This window comes from Lactuca saligna, chromosome 4 (genome assembly GCF_052625555.1).
Source record: "Lactuca saligna cultivar CGN05327 chromosome 4, ASM5262555v1, whole genome shotgun sequence".
Taxonomy (NCBI): domain Eukaryota; kingdom Viridiplantae; phylum Streptophyta; class Magnoliopsida; order Asterales; family Asteraceae; genus Lactuca; species Lactuca saligna.
This window is the reverse complement of record NC_136420.1, coordinates 62,662,367-62,685,215: the sequence shown is the minus strand read 5'-3', so window position 1 is coordinate 62,685,215 and position 22,849 is coordinate 62,662,367. Positions and strand designations below refer to the sequence as shown.

Sequence of the window (22,849 nt, the reverse complement as noted above, 5' to 3'; positions counted from 1 at the left end):
GAAAGAATGATATATCTTTTAATTTTGTGGTTTTTGGTTATCTACTTTATAAAAATTAGGTTCTTACGTGTACTAACCAAGTGGATGTTTGAAATAACTTTTGAAAATAGTTTATTAGATTTTTAGCTTTTCAAAAAGCTAATATTAAAAATCTAATAAGTTAAAAAAATGTTTGTATATTTAAAAAACATTTTTTAAAATAGTTTTTTTAGATAGGAAAAAATGAAACTTTAAAAAAAACTGAAAAATCTCAAATTTTTAGTTTTCTAATTAATTTATTTTTAAAAATCAGTTTTTTTTATCCAAATACTTTTTAAAATCTGATTTTCCTAAAAACCATAAACTAATAAACATTTTTTTAAAAATCACTTTTGTAATAAAAAAAAACTAACATAAACACACCTAACTATATGAACATCGTTGCAATAATCAAGTATTGTGGTAAAATATATTGTGTTTACTTTTTAGCAACTAAATAGATTTCATTTATTCGTAAAATTTAAAATATGATGCTAAAAATAATGTTAATTTAAATATATTGTTTTAATTATTGTTACTAATTTTTTTTTAGATGAAATGCGATTAGTACAATTGATGATGTTATTATTGCTTAAATGGAAAACATCGAGTGTATCGATATTTTGGCCAATGCAAAATTGCAAATGGAGGTGACGAAGGGTTTTTTCCATTGGGGCAAAGAATGATGATTAGCACCAGTTCATTCCTCACAATCAAATTCCCATTTTCTCTTCAAACAACTTCCAAATATCCTCCACGATATCTTCCTCAATTTACAGTGTTAGCGTCCTCAACACCGCCGATTTCCATGGCAACTGCCGGCGCCGGGGAATCCACGTCACGGACTTCCACCACAATCCAATCCGCTGTTCCGAATTCTTCTATTACACTATTGTTTGTTGAAATGGGAGTTGGTTACGATCAGCATGGGTCAGTCAATTCAATCTCTCTGATACACAAAGTACTAACATATAATATTCAATGTAGAGTAAATTTTAGAAATTGGGGATTTCCTTAATCATACGAAATTGAAACAGGCAAGATGTCACGAAAGCAGCAATGAAGGCTTGTAGGGACGCTATCTCTTCCAATTCAATTCCTGCCTTCCGTAGAGGTACTGATTGCGTGCATATGTGTCTTTCATCCCCTCATCTTGTTATTCGAGTTTCATTACATTGTGTGTGCATTATCATCATTTAGATATTTGACAGATAATCAATCAGTTTATATAGACCTTTAGCCAATCAAATGATGCAGAGTAATTTTATCTTCCTTACTCATTTAGGATCGATAATACGACTAATTTGAGCATTCAAGTGGACTTATTTTTCTTTAAGTTTCGTAGAATATCCTGCTATGTTGATAAATGAATTTCTGGAACTTGTCTTGTAATGGAAGCACTTTCTCTTTCTCAAAATCTAGTAGGGATAAAATGAAATACCAGCCCCTACCATGACAGATACTACACGGATAAATGATTTGAAGTGACCCATGTGTCTTGAAGTTGAATTAATTGCACATTTCAATTTGGTCCCAAAAATAATGGATAAAATTGCTGTTCCTTTAACCTTCTTTAAAATAACATCTTCAACCTATGAAATTAAACGAATAAAGGCTTTTGAGTGAGTCATTCACAACCAGAATTAATGATTCTGAGAAAACCCTTTTGATAAAAGACAACAGAGTTCTCATTTACCCTCTAGTAAAGAAGTTCAAAATTCTTTCAAATTCAGTATCCTGAGACATTTCTTTACCTAACAATATATCAACAGTATCTTATGATTTCCAATTCAAAGTGGCAAAAGGATCTTTTAGTCTTTTCAGCCCTGTAGAAAATTGATTGCTAGCAACTACTTATGAGGGTAGTCTCTTTCAAAATAAGTTGGCATTGTTAATTATATTGCTTACATTTTAAAGATTACAGTGTCCTTATTTATGTGATGTAACATAGCATGTGCTATGCATATCCTATTTCAAGAGTATCACTGTCATATTCTTTAAACATATCATTGTTCATCAGGTTCAATAGTAGTTAACTTCAATTGATTCGTTACTGTTTATATGATCCTTACATTATCCTAATGTGATAGTTACCTTATCTTCATCTGCTTTAGATTAAGAACCTTATACAACTTTTGGGATAATAGTGGAATTTGAATAATGAAATTGAGTAAGATTATAAATTAAAGTTAAAGGTCCACTGGAAGTATCATGAAGAATCTTTTATATTCTACAATATGTTTCGCAAGTTGAATTGATAAAAGGTTGTTTTAGTCTTTTTGGCCTTATGGAAACTTGCTTGCTAGCAACTAGTTGTAAAGAAAGTCTTTTTCAACATAAATTGGCATGCATAGCATAAGTATAGTGCTTACATTTAGAAATTTGTCTTTATTTATGTGATGTAAACTTGCATGTGGTTTGTAAATCCTATTTCTGGAGTATCACTTTCATATTCTTTAAACAAGTCACTGTTCATCAGATTGAATAGTAGTTGTTAGTTAATCATTCATTTGAGTTGTTACTTGTGATATGATATGCTTTTTTCATCTTGATGTGATAGTTAACTACTTAACTTGTCTTCTTTGTATGTACATTTATAAGTTTAGACAATCTTACCCTTGGCATAATTTTTGAGGTGCTGGAAAGTTTAGTGTTTTCAGCTCTGATCACTAACTGATATAAAATTTACTATTTTGCCCTTATCTTTAATTGCTTTATTAATTTTTATGTTTGTCAGGGATCGAAACTGAAAGTGAAAACTACAATAGGGATGAAATATGTAGTTTTGGCTTAAATACTGGGATGGAAGTTGTAGGTTACCTTAAAAAAGTATTAAGTTTTAAATTTGCTCAAAGAATAAAAGTTGAATTTAATATATATCATAATTTAATATACAATAGAATAGTAGTAGTAGTTCATATTAGGATGTTATAGTTACAGTATTTATTGTATACAATAAATAAACTAAATATACGAGTAACATTCAAACTTGAAGGACCAAATTGTTAAAAAAAAAGAGTAAATTACACGAATGGTCCCTATGGTTTATGGTAATTTGCGTGTTTGGTCCCTAACTTATTTTTTTAACTCAGAAGGTTCTTACTGTTTGTTTTTGTTACGCGTTTGGTCCCTGTCTTACCTAAAAATACTATTATTTAAATAGGGAAAAATGATGGGGTAGGTAAGGTAAGGAGAGGGGGTGGGGTTGGGGGTGTGTTTATTTAAATAAATGAAAAAATCAAGGGCAGAATAGTCTTTTTAAGTAAGACAGGGACCAAGAGCGTAACAAAAACAAACAATATGGACCTTCCGAGTTAAAAAAATAAGTTTGGGACCAAATGCGCAAATTACCCTAAACCATAGGGACCATTCGTGTTGTTCACTCTAAAAAAAAGTTCATACCAAATATGGTGCAAATGATTATTTTTGATCCTCGAGTATATTTGATTTTAGCAATTTTGGTCCCAAAAATATAGCCATTAGCCATTTACTTGAAACTAGGACCAGAAATGTTACAAAAACCTTAGATAAGGACCAAAGTTGCAACATAAAACTTTTTGGGGACCAAAAATGTAATTTAGACTTATTGTTTTAAAGCATTATAATAACATTGGATCTGTGGGTCTATTCTTGCAGGGTCCATACCTGGTGTTTCATTTGACCGAATGAAATTACAGATAAAATTGGGAGTTCCTCAATCTCTTCAATCTAGCTTGGATATTGAGAAAGTCAAATCTGTTTTCCCCTAGTAAATCTCTATCTTTATATTTGGTTTATTAGGATATTATAAACCACATATCATGTAGTAATTAATAAAAAGGTGTTTTTGTTTTTGGTTTTTGATTTGTTAGTGGGAAAATTGAGAATGTTGAAGTGGTGGATGGTGGATTGATATGCTCAAGTGGTGTCCATGTTGAAGAAATGGGAGATAAGGATGATAACTGTTACATAGTTAATGCAGCTGTTTATGTTGGTTATTGAGCTCAGTTTTTTTTCTTCTTCTTAGTTTCTTCAAAATAACTTGTTTTTATAGATTATAATCTTTTTTTATTTTTCTTGTAGTAAAGATTGTCTGTCTGTAATAAATAAACAAATATGGTGGTTCATAAAGCACAATGCTATTAAACAAACAAAAGTTAGAAAATTCATTGCTAAAAGAAGTTAAAAGAAAGAAGGAAAGGTACAATGCTATTTCTTGATGAGTGATGAGTGAAGACTTGATGAGTCACACTTGCAAAAATTGCTAATAAAACTAAAGTCCATTGCTTTGCTCTTTCTTAAAAGTCAGAGACCAAAAGTCAACATTCAGTTGAATAGTTAGACTTGGGGCTAAAAGTTGAAAAATTGAAACAAGAATGATTAACGTGGAATGCATATTTCGGAAACCAAAACTCAGAAACAGAAAAATTCAGACTTGATTTTTAAATTTCTTAAAGGTCAAGACTTGGAAAAATTGCTATTTCTTAAAAGTCATCATTCACTTAAAAGTCAGACTTTGACTAAAGTCCATTGGTATTACTTAAAAGGCAGACACGGGAAATTTCTCTTTCTTAAAAATCCATTGCTGTTTGTTAATACTACATTGTTTTGCATTATATTTCCATTACAATCGTCTAAGGTTCTTAAACTTCAACCCTTAACTTGATTTACTTCCAAGATTTTTAGACATTCACCATTATATTCCTCCTACACCATTTGATTTGTAACGGTAGTATACGAAGCCCACCAGGGGGTCTCCGATAGAAAGACATCATTTGAAAGAAGATAATGGTGAAAGTCCAAAGATTTTGGAAGCAATCAAATTATGAGGTTGAATTTTAAGAACTTTGGGTGATTACAATGCAAATATGATACAAAATTACATAGTATAATGTGGTTAGGTACCTAAGCTTATATAAGGTTGTTAGGTATATTCACTTTACCCTATATATATATATATATATATATATATATATATATATATATATATATATATATATATATATATATATATATATATATATATATATATATATAGGAAGAGCTTGACTGGTAGAGAATCAAATCATACGTACCCACTAGGCAATCTTTTGTGCTGACTTTACAGATATAGATAAACGTTTTATATTTTCATATATGAATATCGGTTTGATTAAAAGTGGGCCAGTTTGTAATGAAAACCAAAACCGAATCATCTTTATTTGATTAATAAAAATTAAAACTACACTAACTTTTTTAAATAATGGTTGGGCTATATCAGTAAAATTCGGGTTTGTTACCTTGCGATAAGGGGGCAAAGGAATATTAGAACCTTTTGGGACAACTCAAGCAGCCAGTAGCCCAAGCTGCTCACAACCCAAGGTGCCTGGATAGCCATGTTTGATGTTTCTTTTCTAACGGCTACAAAAGTTACAAAACCATTATTTTGTCAATCTTAGCCACTTTTCAAATATAATAAGTATATATACTCGTATTTCCATGGGGGATTATAATTTGTGCCTAAATAAGAAAGTTTCCATTGGGGATTATCCTATATTGACGTAATGTCAAAATATTAATTATACTAGGTGTTAGCCCATGTATTATATGGGTGTATTTAAAACAATTAAATATGTATAAACATTTGAAAATTTTAAATTTATAAGAAAAATGAGCAAAATATTGAATTATTAAAATTAAAATGTTTTTTTTTCTCTTTTAAATTTAAACAAATCATTTAGATAAAATAATCAAAACAAATTAATGAGATTTTATTTAAAATTTTTGAAATTATAAGGAAAGTTAATTAATGAAATTGATATGCATTAATTATTAAATTTAAATACCATATGAAATTTAATAAAATAGGAAAACCATAAAATTACATATGTAATAAAAATTAATTCAAAATAACCACAAAATGACATGTGGCAAAATGAATGAGAATGTGACAAGTAGCAAAAAAAACATTCATTTATTAGAGAAGATATGAAAAATGAACTTTACAAATAATTATCTTTATACTTCTAAACAATATATTAATATTTCGAAAAAATACCTTTTATTTTATTAAATAAAATTAGTGATAATTACTGTTTTTTTAAATAAACTAACAATTTTAGTTCTCATTTATATAGATTGGTTCAATACCTTTATATTTTAAAAAATATAAAATGCATATTTATATTTTTAAAAACATATTTACATGATGTTTAGTTAATTACTACGTGTGAAACTTATGTATTATATGAATTTATTTAAAAAAAAATAAATATATAATTTTAACAGTTTGAAAATTTTAAATTTATAAAAAAATGTGAAAAATTTTGAATTATTAAAATTAATGAGACTTTAATGTAATGAATATATTATACATATAAATCATTTCTAATAAATAACTTATTAACATACATATTAAATGTGAAATTTTAATTTAATAAAATGAAAAATACAATAAAATGATAGGTGAAAAATAGAAAGTTCAAAAATTATAGAAAATATCATGTGTCCAAATGAAAAAGAAGAAAACATGTAACAAAAAGTTTTTTATTTATTAGGGACAATCGTATTATTTATGTATGAATACATTTTTTCTGCATGAATATTACATAATAGGGAAAAAATATATTTAAAATAAAAACATAAAATATTTGTAAACTTAGGTTTTTATTTATTTATAAATTGGTTTCGTGGTAACCTTGAAACGAAACCTATTATTACAGATAATAAAAACAAAAATGAAAAAACTTGATAGACTTTGAGTATTAAGTATTAACAAATAGAAAGTCATCATAAGAATAATAAACAAACTTAGAGACTTGTATGTTAAACTTTTCAAAATTCATGACTGACTTTTCAAAATTCATGACGAAAGCAAGGCCGAACCATTGGGTAAGAAAAAAAATAAAAATAAAATAAAATTATTGTGATAACTTGTCCTTTGAAAAATAATTTTTATATTAATAATATACTATTATCTTCTCAAAAACTTGAATCCACCTGTTTTCCAGAACATGTGTCTTTTGTTCATGCATCTTCACATGGGTCGTCTAACCTACCACCTGCCTTCTCAACTTACAACCCTAAACCCTAACCAAAAATAAGAACGAGGTGGGCCACTCTACTCATTTGTTAGCCTGTCATGTTTTGATTACAACCAATATGGAACATCTATAGAAAAAAAAAAAAATAGAATTTAAAATTATATTTCATCATAAATAAATGAGTAGCAAATAAGATTGACATGCTTTTAGCTTTGAAACTACCTATTATTACACATGATAAAAAGTGCAAAAAAAAAAAAGAAAAGAAAAGAAAGTTTGCTTCAAATAAAATCAATCGCCCCCTCCTTTTGCTTTATTGCATTTCATTGCAAATGTATTCATTGTGTATACAAATAAATCATATATGGCCCAAATTCACCTATTGATCATGTGAGGAAAGATGCATACATAAGTTGGTTCCAAGTATCGGGTAACCCGGGAACACACCAATGACTGCAATCCACACCCGAGTCACTATAAGATGAAGGATGTGCGTCTTTCCTTAATTGAGACAATGTTGTGATATCGAGCAAAATAACTGGTTTTTTTACATTACTTAGGACTTTGTTTAGAACAATCTGAGCTTCGGGTAAGCCTGTTGGGTATGATGATCCTTCTATCGGTTGTAATTCCCCATAACAATTTCTTGATGATGATCCCCATTCTTTTCCCCTATAGATTTTATCAAATAAACACCTTTTAATATATATATATCATGTCAATTTGGTAATATGTTACAAGAATTTAATCAAATTTCTTGTAAATGACAGTTGCATTGTCGTAAATGTGCATACAATGTTGAGAGAATTTGTATTGGTAAAAATCTTATGATCTTTAGGATTTTATGATTAAAGCCATGATTTATGTAAATGATTATATCAGTTAAGTACTGCTGTTTCTTTTGAACTTAATGGACTTAATATATATATATATATATATATATATATATATATATATATATATATATATATATATATATATATATATATATATATATATATATATATATATATATATATATATATAATTTTTTATGACATATGTCAAAATATATGACTCAGCAAAGAAGATATCCTGAACATGAGGGCATGTTTGGATCACAAAAATTAGAATTTAAGATTCATTCCGTGACGTGTTTGATTGTCAATGGCACATAATTCAATTGGGTCGTATTTTTTCAAATATCATTTTTGATGGATTTATCGTTCCCTTGGATTGGGTTAAATGTATTTTATTCAATATTAAAAAAAAAAATATATATATATATATATATATATATATATACCGTAATTATACATATATTAAAATAAATAAACTACAAAAATCTAACTGTAAATGAAAATATAGAAATTAAACAATTTTTATTGATAAGCCTCATTCCATTTTTGTGAATTCCGTCATATACCAATTTGTTTGACAGATTATATTGTCTCCAAAAACTTTTTATGAACAAAAATGTTTGGTTAAGTCCTGACTCTTTAAAAATTCGACCTTATATGTACATATTTTCCTTTTTCAAAATGAACATTATTTATGAGGAAAAACGAAGCCTTAATGTCGGATGTACTTACATGTAATGTGTAGGAGAGATTCCTTGAAAGAATACTTTAGTTTTCGATGGGTCAACGTTAAGGTCAACCCATCTTCCCCATGTCGACATGCCCTTATAATATGCTGCTAAACGATCCATATCTTTGGTGATAGTTGACCCATCTTGTATGTAGTCAAATCTATAACGAGAATGCCCAAAAAATATCATATATCACATACTCAATATACGATACATAGATAAAAAAAAAAATAATTACATAAAAATCATACGGTTGTAAATCTCCGGTGTGGGTCCACCAATGCCAGGAGTTGAACACGAGCACATCCATCCCTTTCCATGTATCACCTCCTTGAATCGAATTTAAATTCAAAACATTCCCTATACTTTGTCTCTGAATGTCTACCAAATACGGTGTGCGATACAGATATATCGTCACACCATAATCCTGTGTATAAAATGAGGTTGAAAATATGATTGTTTTAAAATCTGTGTAAAATTTAGGAAAAATGACTTGCAAGACCAATTAAGTTTTCAAATCATTCAAAAAACCCCAATCATATTTTGTTTGTTAAAAAAAACCAATGAACTCAACATTTGTCTAGAAAACCAGAAAACCCAACGATGTTTTCAAACTGTTCAAAAAATCTCAATAACTTTTTGTCTGTTCAAAATGTTATATTTATTGAGTTTTTTTGAACAGATAAAACATGATTGAAGTTTTTTGAATTGTTTTACAAGTTATTTTTCCAATATGGTAACTTCCATATAATTAAATAAAAATGTAACATAGTTGAGTTTTTTTTAGATAAATGTTAAGTTTGTTGGGTTTTTAAACAGATAAAACATAATTAAGATTTTTTGAATGGTTTGAAAACTTCATTAGGCTAATAAGTCATTTTCCTTAAAATTTAAATATAATTGGTTTTAATTTAATTATATTTAAATAAGTTATCAAAATGTAGTAGGAATTCTATTTATGAGGTTTGTTTTTATGATTGATGTTTTGTGCACGTTATGACAATCTTTGAGATTGGTCACATGCCACGTTATTGACTACAAAAATCCAAAAATGGACCTCATGATATATCACAAGAACCACTGTCAAATTCAAGGGAATCACTCGCTTTTTGATGCTGTTTCTTTACACCTTCCACATTGGGAACATGCTTCTGAAACCCTTTTATCTTTTCTTTCGAATTATTTGATTTTTGGTAGATTTATTTCAAAAAAAAGTCGTAAAGCACAAAACCATGCTTTTGGAATTAAATAATTTTCAAAGACATCAAATATATGCATTAAAGATTCGTAAATTTTTTAAAACGAAAACTTGTAGAAAACCCATTTAACGTAGATATTTTAAGAAACAATATTTAAATAGTTGATTATGGAAAGAATTTGTAATAAAGTTTTAATGTGGATGTGACATGAAAGAGACATATCCAAACACAAACAAACATAAGCAAAATTGTCTCTATAGTTGACAATTAGACATCTACCGGAACCACCACTTCTCCCACTACCCATGCTTTTTGCAGCCGTCGGTGCGGCTTTTGGGCCCGCCGGAGAAGTGTGCTCCATCCATTAGTTAAATACGATTATTTTCAAATACGCAAACAACACTCATAATCACATATAATTATAAAATAACTACAAGACATCATTAGAAAAAATAATTAATATTTTATCAATTCATTTAGCTTTTTACCATGCACTATCATGTTATATTCGCAAATATATATATATATATATATATATATATATATATATATATATATATATATATATATATATATATATATATATATATATATATATATATATATATTCTAAAAAGAATAAAAAAGAAGGGAGAGAGACCTGAAAAGCGAGGGAAGTAAGGCCGTCTCTACGGAGAAAAGTGGCCTTGGAATTGGGCACCGACGCATGAAGCAAACATGCCAACGATTCCCACTGATTCAGACTCAGTGAGTCACCCACAAACATCACCTCCTTACCTCTCCATTTGTTCAACAAATTCACCCCATTAAACCTACATCCATTTAATTTCATCACAATTCAGTTATTATATACAAATATAAAACCATTTCGAGAGTTTTTCACGTATGGATATGGTGTATATATGTACATAAATATATAAGCTAAAAGTCTTGAATGGTAAACGAAGAATGGTATATATGTTAGTCATCGTCTTGATCTACGAGTCAAACATGAAACAAACGACAGAGGTCATGTGTACAGAATATTCAAACAGAACAAGTAGATGGAATTGTAGTTGATTTGAAATAATGTTGTCGTGTAAATGAAAACGAAAGATAAAGAGAGAATAATAACGAGTTGTATATTTATTGCAAAAGTGTTACTCCTTTTCATTGTTTTTGTTTCTTCTTTTAATGTGCAATAATTACGCATAAGGGAAACTTGTGTTAGTTTAAAGACAAGAAATAAATGTAATATTTATTACAAAAAGTAGCTGAAGATAATGGTTCTAGTGAGAGAGAAAGAGAGAGAATCACCTGGGGAGGTCGCAAGTATCTGGTTTCCAGGCATACTTGAGATACTGAGTGTCTGAACGACCATGTTTAAGACAATCGAACTCTGAATCAATGTAAGGACAACTTGAAGCTACATAAACAGGATATGAATTGTCTACAATCCATCTTCCTTTGTATAAATCACACCCTAGCAACCCTCTTCTTCCCACGGTTTTTCTCTTAACCACTCTTCTTCCCCTCAAGGAACTACTAACACTAAAATTGCTACTGTATGTTGATAATGAGAGTACTTGTGTTTCAGCAACCAACACCTGCACTTGAAGAACAAGAAGAAGAAGAAGAAGAAAGATCTTACTTTGGTACCCAAAATCCATATCTTTATTGGATTTTGGTGAGGAGGTTGATCAAGAAATTGTGCCTACATAAAGCTGTCCTTATGCAGCTCTTTGGTCTCTAGGACTCGGACCCTTCTCATTTTTATATGTGTAAAGCGCCATGCTTTATAATTATCCGAAATTGTTTTACTTTATGTAATAATTGCTTTAACAATATTCTAAAACATGGATTTGTTTTAATAATCTCTACATTTCATGTGATTTGAAGCACCATTGTGAACACAGTTAAATATTGATAATTTATAGCCTCTTAATAACTTTTGTTTGTTCTTTAAATATTAATTTAAATTGTTATTTGATTAGTTTGCTGAAACACTCCGGGGTGGGGGGCGCCTATAACAAACTTTTCACCACGTAGGATCTTTTTAGTAAAAACATACAAGGGTTATCATGATATAACATAAGAAACAAATTTTAAATACATAATCTAATCATTTCAATATAAACTCTAAAACTGAAAGCTTCTCCATTTCCCCCAATAAGGCTTTATCTAACCTTTTCCTCCTATTCTGAACACATGTCAAGAGTTGCTCGTTATGTATGAAATAGCCTAGGGGGACATTTAGTATGACAATCAAAATAACTATATATCATGATCTCATAATCACTCACAAGTGAAAGTCATTACTCAACATGCAAGTCGTGGAAACTCAACATGTAGCATTTGACATTGACGAGTCTAGAATAGAAACCTAGGTGACTCATCAACATGCGCCACTTGACATTAATGACGATTGTATAATAGAAACCTAGGTGAGTCACTAGTTAAGTGAACCTGATATAAATGAAATAGCTAAAAAAATATTAGTAGTGGTTAGGTCATATAAGCAAAGTTATAAAGTTATTACAATTATGCTACAGAGGTCTAACATATTGATATATGTCCACAATCGTATCACTATTAATACTATCTAAAACATTTTTTTCTTTAATATGTGACACTAAACTATCAATTGATTTGAGAAGCAAAAACGATTAAATAAAAGAGCAACACGCAATAAAGTCACTAACTTTATCGAAAAATTGATTTTAAAACTGTGTTTTTTTTTTCTCAATTATATCATTACATTTATAATTTTGTTGCAATATTAATCAAATGATATGTTCTCTCTGTTCTTTTGATTATCAATTTGTCCAAATTGCAATAAAGTCATTTAGTTTTTTGAAAATTTCTATTTTGACACAATGTTTTTTGTCTCAATTATGTCATTACATTTACAATTTTATTACAATGCAATCATAGACATCTAGAAGGTTTTTTTTTTACTTGAACTTTTTTTTGGGATTTCCTAGAGTTAAAAAACCGATCTCCATCACTATAATCACATTGACAACCTTAATCAACCATAAACTGGATCTTAAACATTCTTCATGTCCATACCAACCTCTCCACAAACCACTAACCATCACTAAACCAAAACTACCACTATCATTAGCCTCTTCCATCCTTATTCCTCATTTTTATTTACAACAAAACCACCATAACCAACCACCCTTACCACTGAATCAACCATTCATCCATTATTATCACCATTTGCAGAACCATAACCCTTCTTCAACTCCAACCCATTAGTCACGGAACATAAAAAAATGCCAACATCAAGACGTCATCACCTTAAACCCTTCCAACATTAATTATTGTTCATTGCACTATTCATGGCATAGGTAAGGTAGATGCAATCTATGATTTTTGGTACAAGTTTAGTTCACTTGAGAAGAGGTACTTGTACCTTAGCAAGGGAACCTCCACACTTTCATCCTTTTGTAAAAGGGTAATATTAATGGGTTTTACATGTATTAATGCGGATAAATTCTTAACATTTAAGTGTACATGCAACCTAAAGATATAAGTCATACCATTATTGATGTAACATTCTATTGAACAACAAAACCCTAAAAAAACCCTAGGAATTTTGAAAATCAGAATAAAGTTTATGGTTTACATACCTTGTTGATTGTTGTAGTAAACAATCAAGAATCTTTTTTTCTTTGATTTGAAAGTTAGCACGACAAGTGTCGTACATCTGACAGTTCACACCCATCCCTAGTAACACGAAGCTTTTGAGAGAGGAGAGGGGATATGAAATTTTTGGCTATCTCTTGAAAAAGAGGAGTGACCGAAAATTTAAGCCTAAGGGATCCTTTTATAGTGTAACTTGGAAACCCTCGATAACCATAATTTGAATAAAATACTATTAATTCAAATTGGTAATTATAAAACTTTTTATTTATCTGCAAGGAATATTCCAGATGCTCTGAAATGCCCTAATTTCATCCAACCCTTCCAAAGAATGTTTTGGAACCTCTCTTGTGCAAGTATTGAACACTTAAACTTTAACCATTGTACTTTTAATTAATACAATTAATCCTAAAATTAATTTCAATTGGTTTCTGATTAATTATTAATTAATATTACTATTTATAATTAATATATTATTTTCATAACATATTAATATGTAACGACCTGAATTTACTACCGTCGGTGATGTTAGCTTCCATTAAACAAATATTTATTTCGTAGGATTGTTTCAGTTTATGATTATATAATGAAATAAATTAAATAAAAAAAATTGATGATAACTAACACTTAAAATAATTAATCAAAATTAAAAAGGTATGTAATTTAATTAATTTATGAAATTATTGGGGTAAATATAATTCATTTTAATGGGGTAATTGAGGTTGAGGGACTCAAATGTCATAAAAGGAAACTTTAATTGTTAACTAATTAGGGTTAGGAGTGTTTGAAAACTTATCATGATTCTTGAGGGACCAATTAGTAAAATATGGTATAACTCCCAAGAAGAAGGACCAATCCTTCTCCTACATCCGTTCCTACCGTCGTTCATAAAAAAGGAAGTCGTCTTCCTTGTTGCGTTGACAGGAGATAAAACAAAAAAAACGAATGTATTCCATTTTGTTCCTTGTGCGTTGATATTTGCATATTTAGTCTTATATTAAGCATAGATTTTTATCATTTAATAGCTAATTTATTGCATATCATGGACAACAGATACTTAAAAGTGTTTGAATTGTGTTTTCAGACCAAAAGCAAAGCTTTGGAGCCAAAGGAAGCAGGAGAAGCGGTGGGGAGCTTGAGAGTTGAACAAGTGAGAAGAAATATTAAAAAAATAAGGGACTCGACGAGTAGGGTCGACTACTCGGCGAGTCGTGTCGAAGGATCGAGAAGATGAGGAGAAGATAAGGACTCTAAGACTTACCGTGCACGGGAATCAAGTGAAGGACTCGGCGAGTCGGACATGTACTCGGCGAGTTGGTTCGAATATATATATATATATATATATATATATATATATATATATATATATATATATATAGCTTTCAAGATCGACATAAAGATCTCTGGAACCCTTGGGGAGAAGCAAGCTGCGAATCAGAGTCAGGAGAGAGCTGAAGAACGAAGATACAACCCTAAAACCAATTCCAAAGGAGACTTGAGGCAAATCTACATCATTCTTACTTTAATCTATTGTTCATCATTATGTTTAGACTTTTAGATTTCGTTTTTATGCTGTTAATCACCTCAATCATGAGCTAAAACCTTTAAACTTATGTTTGGGGAGACAAAGTTGATACTATGGATTGATTATTTATGGTAGGATTGATTTAATATTGGTGATTTTGTTGATTCTAGCTTGTTAAAGAACCTCATGTGTGATTGAGAACGATTTTTCTATTATTAGGAAGTTAATTAAGTTGTATGAACATCTCTTAATTGCTGCCACATATAATTTATGTGACCACTTTGTTATATGACTAGGATTAGCGACTATGAAACTAGAATTAATATAAAAATAGGTAAATTCATGTGTGAGCTTGTGTGATGACCATCAACAAGAGGTTAACTAAAGGATTAAATTAGTTAGCTATTACAAGTCTAAATTAACCCGAATAAATAACCTAGTGAATTAAATTAAATCAGACAACTTATCACTGTTTGATGTAGTTTGTTCTCTAAGGATTAGTGCAGCGAACGCGAAGCTAATCACTTGAATCGGTAGCCAATAGAAGAATTAATCCATTGCACTATTACCATAATATCAACCATAGGGTCAATTGAGTTGAACTAAACAGAAGTCTCCTTCGTCCTTGAATTTAGCTGAATCTTTGCTTTTCTAGTTCTTAGTTTAAGTAATAGTTAGTAAGTTTCTAGTCTTGTAAAACTAGAGAAAACCCCTTTTTATTATTTAGATTTAGATAAAATTAGTTTTTAGTTTTAATTTACCGTTCACTATGTTCGATACCCTACTTATTTAACTTTACCACAATTGATAGGTCCACTGCCTTTATGTGTTTATTTTATAATTAAAAGTAGGTTTAAAACTAGTTGAGTTCACACACATCAATTTCTATTTTTATCGATCCTTTGTGTGGGATTTATCTCACACAAAGTTAATTGTTAGGTAATTTGGTAGTTAGTAAAGGTTTTAATAAATAAGTTAATTAGAAAAAAAAATTATGTTTTTGCCTTGAACTTGCCGAGTGCACTCGTAACAACTCGACGAGTCCATTGCTGTTCACAGTTTTAATTTTTATTTTATTTTTGTTCTTTTTACGCGTTTTTCTTGTTTTGATTGCAGTTGTTTCATGACCCGAGGATCTGAAACACCGCTGGTCCCTCCTCTAGAAGACCCAGAATCCGCACTAAGGAGGAACAAAGGAAAAGCCATTGGAGAATTTGTTTCTTCAAAGAACTCGCCACTAAAGAACCTCAAGTCCGTTTTCAGCAAGAAGAAGAGCAGCAAATCAGGAGCATCCAACGCCTCTTTAGCAATCGAAGACCCGATTAAAGAATACACCGAGTACGAGACCGAGGGAGAAGAAGATCTTACTTTCGGGCGCGAATCTGACTTTGAAGACTAATTAGCCATTGTCATGGCTAACATCGATGAAATCCCCATAGGGGAATGGAAGAAGAGGATGTGTGACGACACTGGACCGGGACTTGTGCAACCCGCAATTCCCGCTACTGCTACTTTCTAACTAAAGGGCGACATACTCGCTCAACTTAAGAAGATTCCTTTCTATGGAAAAGACCACGAAGATGCTTACAATCATTTGGATGAAGTCAATGATGTAGCGGATTACTTCAATGTTCCTAATGTACCTCGTGAGACCCAGCTACTTCGCATGCTCCTAGTTACATTCAAAGGTGCTGCAAAAGACTGGCTCAAGTCACTCCCTCCCGGGTCAGTCACCAGATGGGCCAAGATGAAAGAAGAATTTATAGATCACTTTTGCCCACCTTCTAAAATAGCCAAGTTGAAGAAGGCCATTGCTAACTTTAAACAAGCTGGAGAGTCACTATATGAAGCTTGGGAAAGGTACAAGAGCCTGCTAAGGAATTGACCACACCATGACCTTAATAGCCAACAAGAAGTCTCCATCTTCTATGACGGAGTCAATGTCACCACAAGGCAGTTACTTGATTCGCAAGGCCCGCTCACAAGGAAGACACCCCCGGAAATCAAAGAATTAATTGAAGAATTCTCTAAACATTTTAGAGAATACCACAACCCACGAAATAAAGTAAGCAGGGGGTGGTGAACACGGTCAACGATAGCATGGCGGCAATGATGGCCAAACTAGACAGTTTAGATAGAAGAATGATGAAAATGGATCAAACAATCCATGCTATCTGGGTGAGATTTGAAAATTGTAGGGGACCGCACCTAACTAAAGACTGTGATTTGGATGAGAATGGAAACAAAAAGGCGCAAGTTTTCTATTCAAGTGGGGACAGATACGACGAGAATTGGCGGAAACCAAAGAAGGAATGGCTCCCGTACGAAGAATATAAAAAGGCAAAGGAAGATAAATACAAGCAAAAAGAGAGGGGTTTCTATCAAAAGGAAGAACCGGTTATGGAAAAAAGAACCGATTTAGAAGAAATGCTCACAAGATTCATAACCGCGTCCGAGAAAAGGCACAATGATCATGATGCTGCAATACATGAGACCAGAAATATACTTCGGAATCAGCAAGCATCTATTCTTAACATTGAGAAACAACTAGGTCAACTTGCACATCAAGTGAACGGGAGAAGACCGGGTGAACTTCCGAGTAAAACCGAGAATAATCCAAGAATGGAGAATGTGAGTGTTATAACCTCTAGCTATGGAAAAATTTTCACTCCTATGACCACTGTGTATGTAGAAAAGACAGAAGGGTCGAGTTCAGTTAAATCCGACCAGACTCGCCGAGTCCCTCTAATGGACTCGACGAGTCCATGCCCTGATCACAAATCCGCTGTTTCCTTAAAGCCTTACAACCCTCCTTTGCCATTCCCAATCCAAGCCATACCTGATGAGAAGGTCAAGGCATACAGAGCTTTCATGGAACACGTTAAAGCCCTTTAAATCAACGTGCCATTTATGGAACAATGCTTCAAACACCTAAATACTTGAACTTGCTAAAGGGTCTCTTTGCTGCTAGAAAAGATTTGGCTGAAGTCGCGGAGATAGTAGTGAGTGAGCTACCAAAAAAGAAGGGCGATCCAGGAAACATCACAATTCCTTGTCAATTTGGAAATACACTTGCTACTAAAGCGTTGACCGATTTGGGTGCAAGTATTAACTTAATGCCTTTTTCTTTCTTCAAGAAGCTGAATTTACCGGAGCCGGGGCCTGTGAATATGAAGATCCATTTGGCGGATAAGACGATTATTAGTCCAAGAGGTGTTTGTGAAGATCTCCTCATCAAGGTGGATAAATTTATATTCCCCGTGGACTTTGTAGTGCTCGATATGGAAGAAGACCCCAAAATTCCAATTATTTTGGGGAGACCATTCTTGAATACCGCAGGTGCATCAATAGATGTATGCGATTCCACAGTAACATTGAGGGTAGGAGATGAGTCAGCAGTGTTTAAAGCTCTACCAGAAATTAAGCAAGAAGAAGGAAGAAAAGAAGAAGTTTCCTTCATTGATTTGGATGATGAAATACTGCAAAAAGAACTTGCACTCTTACAAGAAGAAGATCCAAGTAAGTTTTTGCTATCTTCTGGGGGAAATGATGATGTTGAAAAATACTTGGAGGAGATAGAAAAGCTGCTGGAAGGAGCCGATTCAGGAAACACAGTGGGATGTGAGGAATACGCTATGACTCGTCGAGTCGCTTTCATGGACTCGATGATTCCATTCAAAAACCACAGTACCTAGATGATTTTGATCTACTTGTTACCAGCTCCTTGCATGCTCTGGACATGAAGATTTTCTCTAAATCTTTAGAAGATCAAGCAGCAGAAAGCCAAATTGTTAAAGCATATGGTGATTTTCAACACGTCCAAGTGGCGTGCCTCGATATAATAATGCAAGAAGATGAAGACATTCCACTTGAAGAGGAGGCAAGCTTTGGAGAAGAAGAAAATGCAGCGGTTATGAAAGATGATGCTGATGACCCATTCATTGAGTCACGTATTACCAAACCTCGAGCCCAAATTTTCACCAACTATGAAGTAATGAAGTTTAAAGAAAACGGGGTAAAGAAGAAGAAGGTGAGGAAAAGGGAAATTCATGCAGTTGAAGATGATGCTACAAGGAAAAGGAGAGAAGAATTGATACGGTCTTACAGGAAGAAGATACACGCTTACAAAACAAAGTATAAACCACAAAAGATTAGGCGTACATTCCCGATGCAAGGAAATGAAGAAACATAGATGAGAAGGAGTCCAACTAACGACTCCTTAAAAAGAAGCACTTGGCGGGAGGCAACCCGTTATTAGAGTTTGCTTTCTTTTATCTTTCTCGTTTTAGTTTGATTTTCGTTTTTTTTAGGATTTTATTTTCGTCTTCTAAATCATCAGACATGACTGCTTGAGAGTGCGTATGGGCTAAGCGTGGGGTGGAATTTTTATAAATAAATGACGAATTGCTATAATTTTTGAATTATTTGAAGTTGACTCGCCGAGTCTGACCCTGACTCGACGAGTCGTTTTTAAAGAAGAAAAAGATTAATTAAAAAATCATTTTTACATCTGGTAAAATTAGGGTTTTTAACACTAATGAGATCATTTTTCCTCCTTACTCGACGTGCGCCCCTTGCTATTTCTCTCTCAAGCACTCATCAAACTTATTCACTTTTTCTTCAAAATTCTCGAATTCTATCAACAAAGGTACTTAATTTCTTCCATAATTCTGTTAAAGCCATGGATGTTTTAAGGTGTCAATTTCATGGAATACCCGATTTTAAAGTTTAGTGAAGTTTTATGGTTTTGATTTAGTATTATTTGTGTTGTTTTGGATGGTTATTCTTGCTCTAATACATCTTAGGAATGTCCATGGACAAAACCATTGAAAAAATTTCAAGTTTTTATGGTCGAATTTTGCTCGACCCGTCAACTGACTCGCACAGTTCATACGACTCATCGAATTGTTCATGGACTCGACGAGTCCATTCGGGGACCCAGACGAATTCTGTTTTAATGTTTTTCTGTATTTTATGGGTTGTTTGTTCTTTGTTTTGCAGGGATCATGTTTTCAAGAGGACAGAGCTCAAGAGGAAACCAAGGAGATTTTCCTTGGTTGAATTTCCCTCCGATTGAATCTGCTTCAACAATGACAAGATGGAAGAATAAGCTGGATGATGTCAGGAAAAAGGAGGTTTATGTACCTAATAGGGTTGACTGGGATTGGTTAAATAGTGTCCGGTATGAAGAAGAGTTGGCGCCTTACCTTTTGAAGGAATTTACTTACGAAGGGGAGACAATTATATGTGATGGATGGAGCTGGGTTTTCAGAATTCAAGAGCCGTTGTTTCGAGAACTCTGCTGGGAATTTTTCTTCACGGTATCTTTCCGAGGAGGAGAAATTGCTACCACACCACGAGTTTTAGTTTTTGTCTTGGGGGCGAGTTCCATCAATGTTCTGTCATTGATCTTGCATGCTGGTTGGGGATTTACGACCGACCATTGGTTACTACTGCTATCTTCCACGCCTTCTTGGAACAATCTCATAAGGTGTTTCCCGACGGTGTTACAAGTACTAGTTGGTGGAACACAATCGCCAACAAAGTATATATTCCGAAATCGGCTCAAGAAGGGAGCATTAGGTCACCCACACACCGCCTTATATCCACTACAATCAATCAAAGGAAGGATGATGACAAGGTGTCCAAACTTGACGTATTTTATCTTTGGAGTATCATCACGCCCGACACTTTCTGCAACATTCCATGGTGTTTGGCATCTTACTTGTCGGAGGGTGCGGTCAAGGATCGCAATACCTCCAAAATAAACGGTGGCATGTTCGTGACCCGCCTACCCAACTCATATGGGTTGATGACCCACGGTGCATGGAATTGGATGACAATAATTCCTGCCCCTCCGTTTAATCCCATTCTTTTTCGGAGGGCAAGAATTATTGAAGACTTTGGCGGTGGTCATTATGCTATCCTACGTGACGATCCGATGATCGGGCCCGAGGCACCGGGAAGGAGGGTTAGATCGAGACGTGAGCGGGAATTAGAGGAGGAACCGCCAGTGATTCCGGTGGACAATGATGAAGTACCAATGGATTGGTACAATGTCGAGATGAGGAGGCTCCAAGATCAAATGGTAAGGGGTATTAATTTTAGCAACGAATCCCACGTGCAGCTTTTTGACCATTTCCATATTCCACACATTGATGGGGGTCACTTTCCCTACATTCATTCGTGGGACGAGATCATTAATACAAGGCGAAGTGGAGCTGGTGGGAGCGGGGCTGCACATGGAAATGATGAGGAAGAGGATGATTAGTTTTTTTTATGTCTTATGGAACAATTTTCAATTTATGTTTGTTTTTGTTTTGTTTGGTGTGTTTTGAATTCTTGGTTGAGACTTTAAGTTATGTGTTTGATGTTTTATTTGCCTTGGTGACTTTCAGATTTTGGATTAGGAATGCTTGCATAAAGGGTTTAGAGTTTGAGAGAAAGAAAAAAAAAAGTGGAAGAGATTCAAGAAAGGGCGACGTTCAAAGCTAAGGTGTCGAGTCCGGCCCGAAGGGAATTGAGTAAATAATTCTAGAAGTTATGGGAAGTTCTTGAGATTTATCAACAGCTGGAAAAAGTGCAGAAAGTTATTTTTGTTTCACCCAGCAATGACTCGTTGAGTGCAACTAACCCACTCGACGAGTCGCACTTTATACTTACACTTTCGAGGCTTTTCGCGACTATACTCGATGAGTTGTTTATATGACTCGACGAGTCACTTATTTGTATACCAAGAAGACTGCTGATTCGATGCTGGTGGCTACACTACTTGACCATTTATTCTATGCAATCAATTCCTGGAGATTTTATACTATTTTTCCTGCACATTTGAAGCTACCCGCATGTGATTTGATGTTCGAGACATGGATGCGCTGTTTCCATGGATAAAGTTGATTGAAGATGGAGTTGAAGAGAAGAGATATCGACCTAGAGACTGCTACCCCAGGGGAGTTTGTTCAAATTCTCTCTGTATTACATGTTTTTATTTTTCATGCATAACATGCAATGAGGACATTACATAAATTAAGTGTGGGGTAGGGGGTTGTATGTCATCTTAGTAAATTTAGAATCCTAATATCCTAAATTAGGTTTGTTTTAAAAATTTTGCACTCTTGCATACCTACAATGTTACTTAGGACTTAATTTAGAAAATTTTGGTAAAAAGTAATTAGGATTATATGTTAAAATTATGTTGATGATTGCATGAAAACTCAAATGTTTAGTTGAGCCTATATACGTTCTAGTGCATTTGTGGCTTCCTTATTCCAGTGAAATCATGGGACAAAAACACGACCTCTCTTAGTTTGAAGGATGCAATATGTTTAGCATTATGTACCAGAAATGTATCCAGGAAAATTTTATCTTTAACCAATAAAGGTTGAAGTTGAGCGTCCCTACTTAAGCATGTAGGGTTTTGAGTGAAAAAAAAGTGAGTTACATGTTAAAAAAAAGAGAGAATTACAAGAAAAAGTTTGAAGAATTTTTAGAGCATCAAAGTTAAAGTACGAAGCTCAAACATCAAAAAAAATTCTGAAGAAATTCAAAAGTTGAAGATACCAAAAATCAAACAACAAAGTGGTGAATTCAAAGAAATCAAAGATTAAATGTCAAAGAAGTGAAGAATTCCAAAGATCTCCATAGTGGTATCATAAATTGTAATTGTCTAGATTATGTATGCTTGGGTTGCTCAACCAAAAATACCGTGAGGTTAAGAGGTTTTCTGAGGATGGATGAGTATTTGGAGTATGGGGGTTCTTAGGAAAAATTTTAGACACAAATGCATGTGTTGCGGTCTTGGCATAATGGCTGGGTTCGAATGGAGTTGTCCTATATGATTCTAATGTGTAAAATTCAGTTTTGCTTGGGGACAAGCAAAAGTCAAGTGTGGAGTATTTTGATATTT

The 22,849-nt window shown here is 32.7% G+C and overlaps 2 protein-coding genes across 2 annotated transcripts; one reads left to right on the top strand and one right to left on the bottom strand.

The window, feature by feature from the left end:
* The first annotated feature begins 621 nt into the window (after positions 1–621).
* Positions 622–4,162, top strand: LOC145041999 (50S ribosomal protein L34). The gene is made up of 4 exons (XM_078990283.1): positions 622–948; positions 1,056–1,132; positions 3,655–3,766; positions 3,870–4,162. Exons 1-4 carry the CDS (start codon positions 701–703, stop codon positions 3,997–3,999), a joined length of 567 nt encoding a protein of 188 aa, XP_078846409.1. The 5' UTR covers positions 622–700; the 3' UTR covers positions 4,000–4,162.
* A 2,989-nt stretch (positions 4,163–7,151) lies between these two features.
* LOC145041998 (protein trichome birefringence-like 38) lies at positions 7,152–11,547 on the bottom strand. Its single transcript, XM_078990281.1, has 5 exons — positions 11,085–11,547; positions 10,429–10,600; positions 8,841–9,016; positions 8,591–8,749; positions 7,152–7,691 (listed from the first exon to the last, which is right to left on the bottom strand). The coding sequence occupies exons 1-5, from the start codon at positions 11,435–11,437 to the stop codon at positions 7,406–7,408; spliced, it is 1,146 nt and encodes a 381-aa protein (XP_078846407.1). The 5' UTR covers positions 11,438–11,547; the 3' UTR covers positions 7,152–7,405.
* Positions 11,548–22,849: the final 11,302 nt, after the last annotated feature.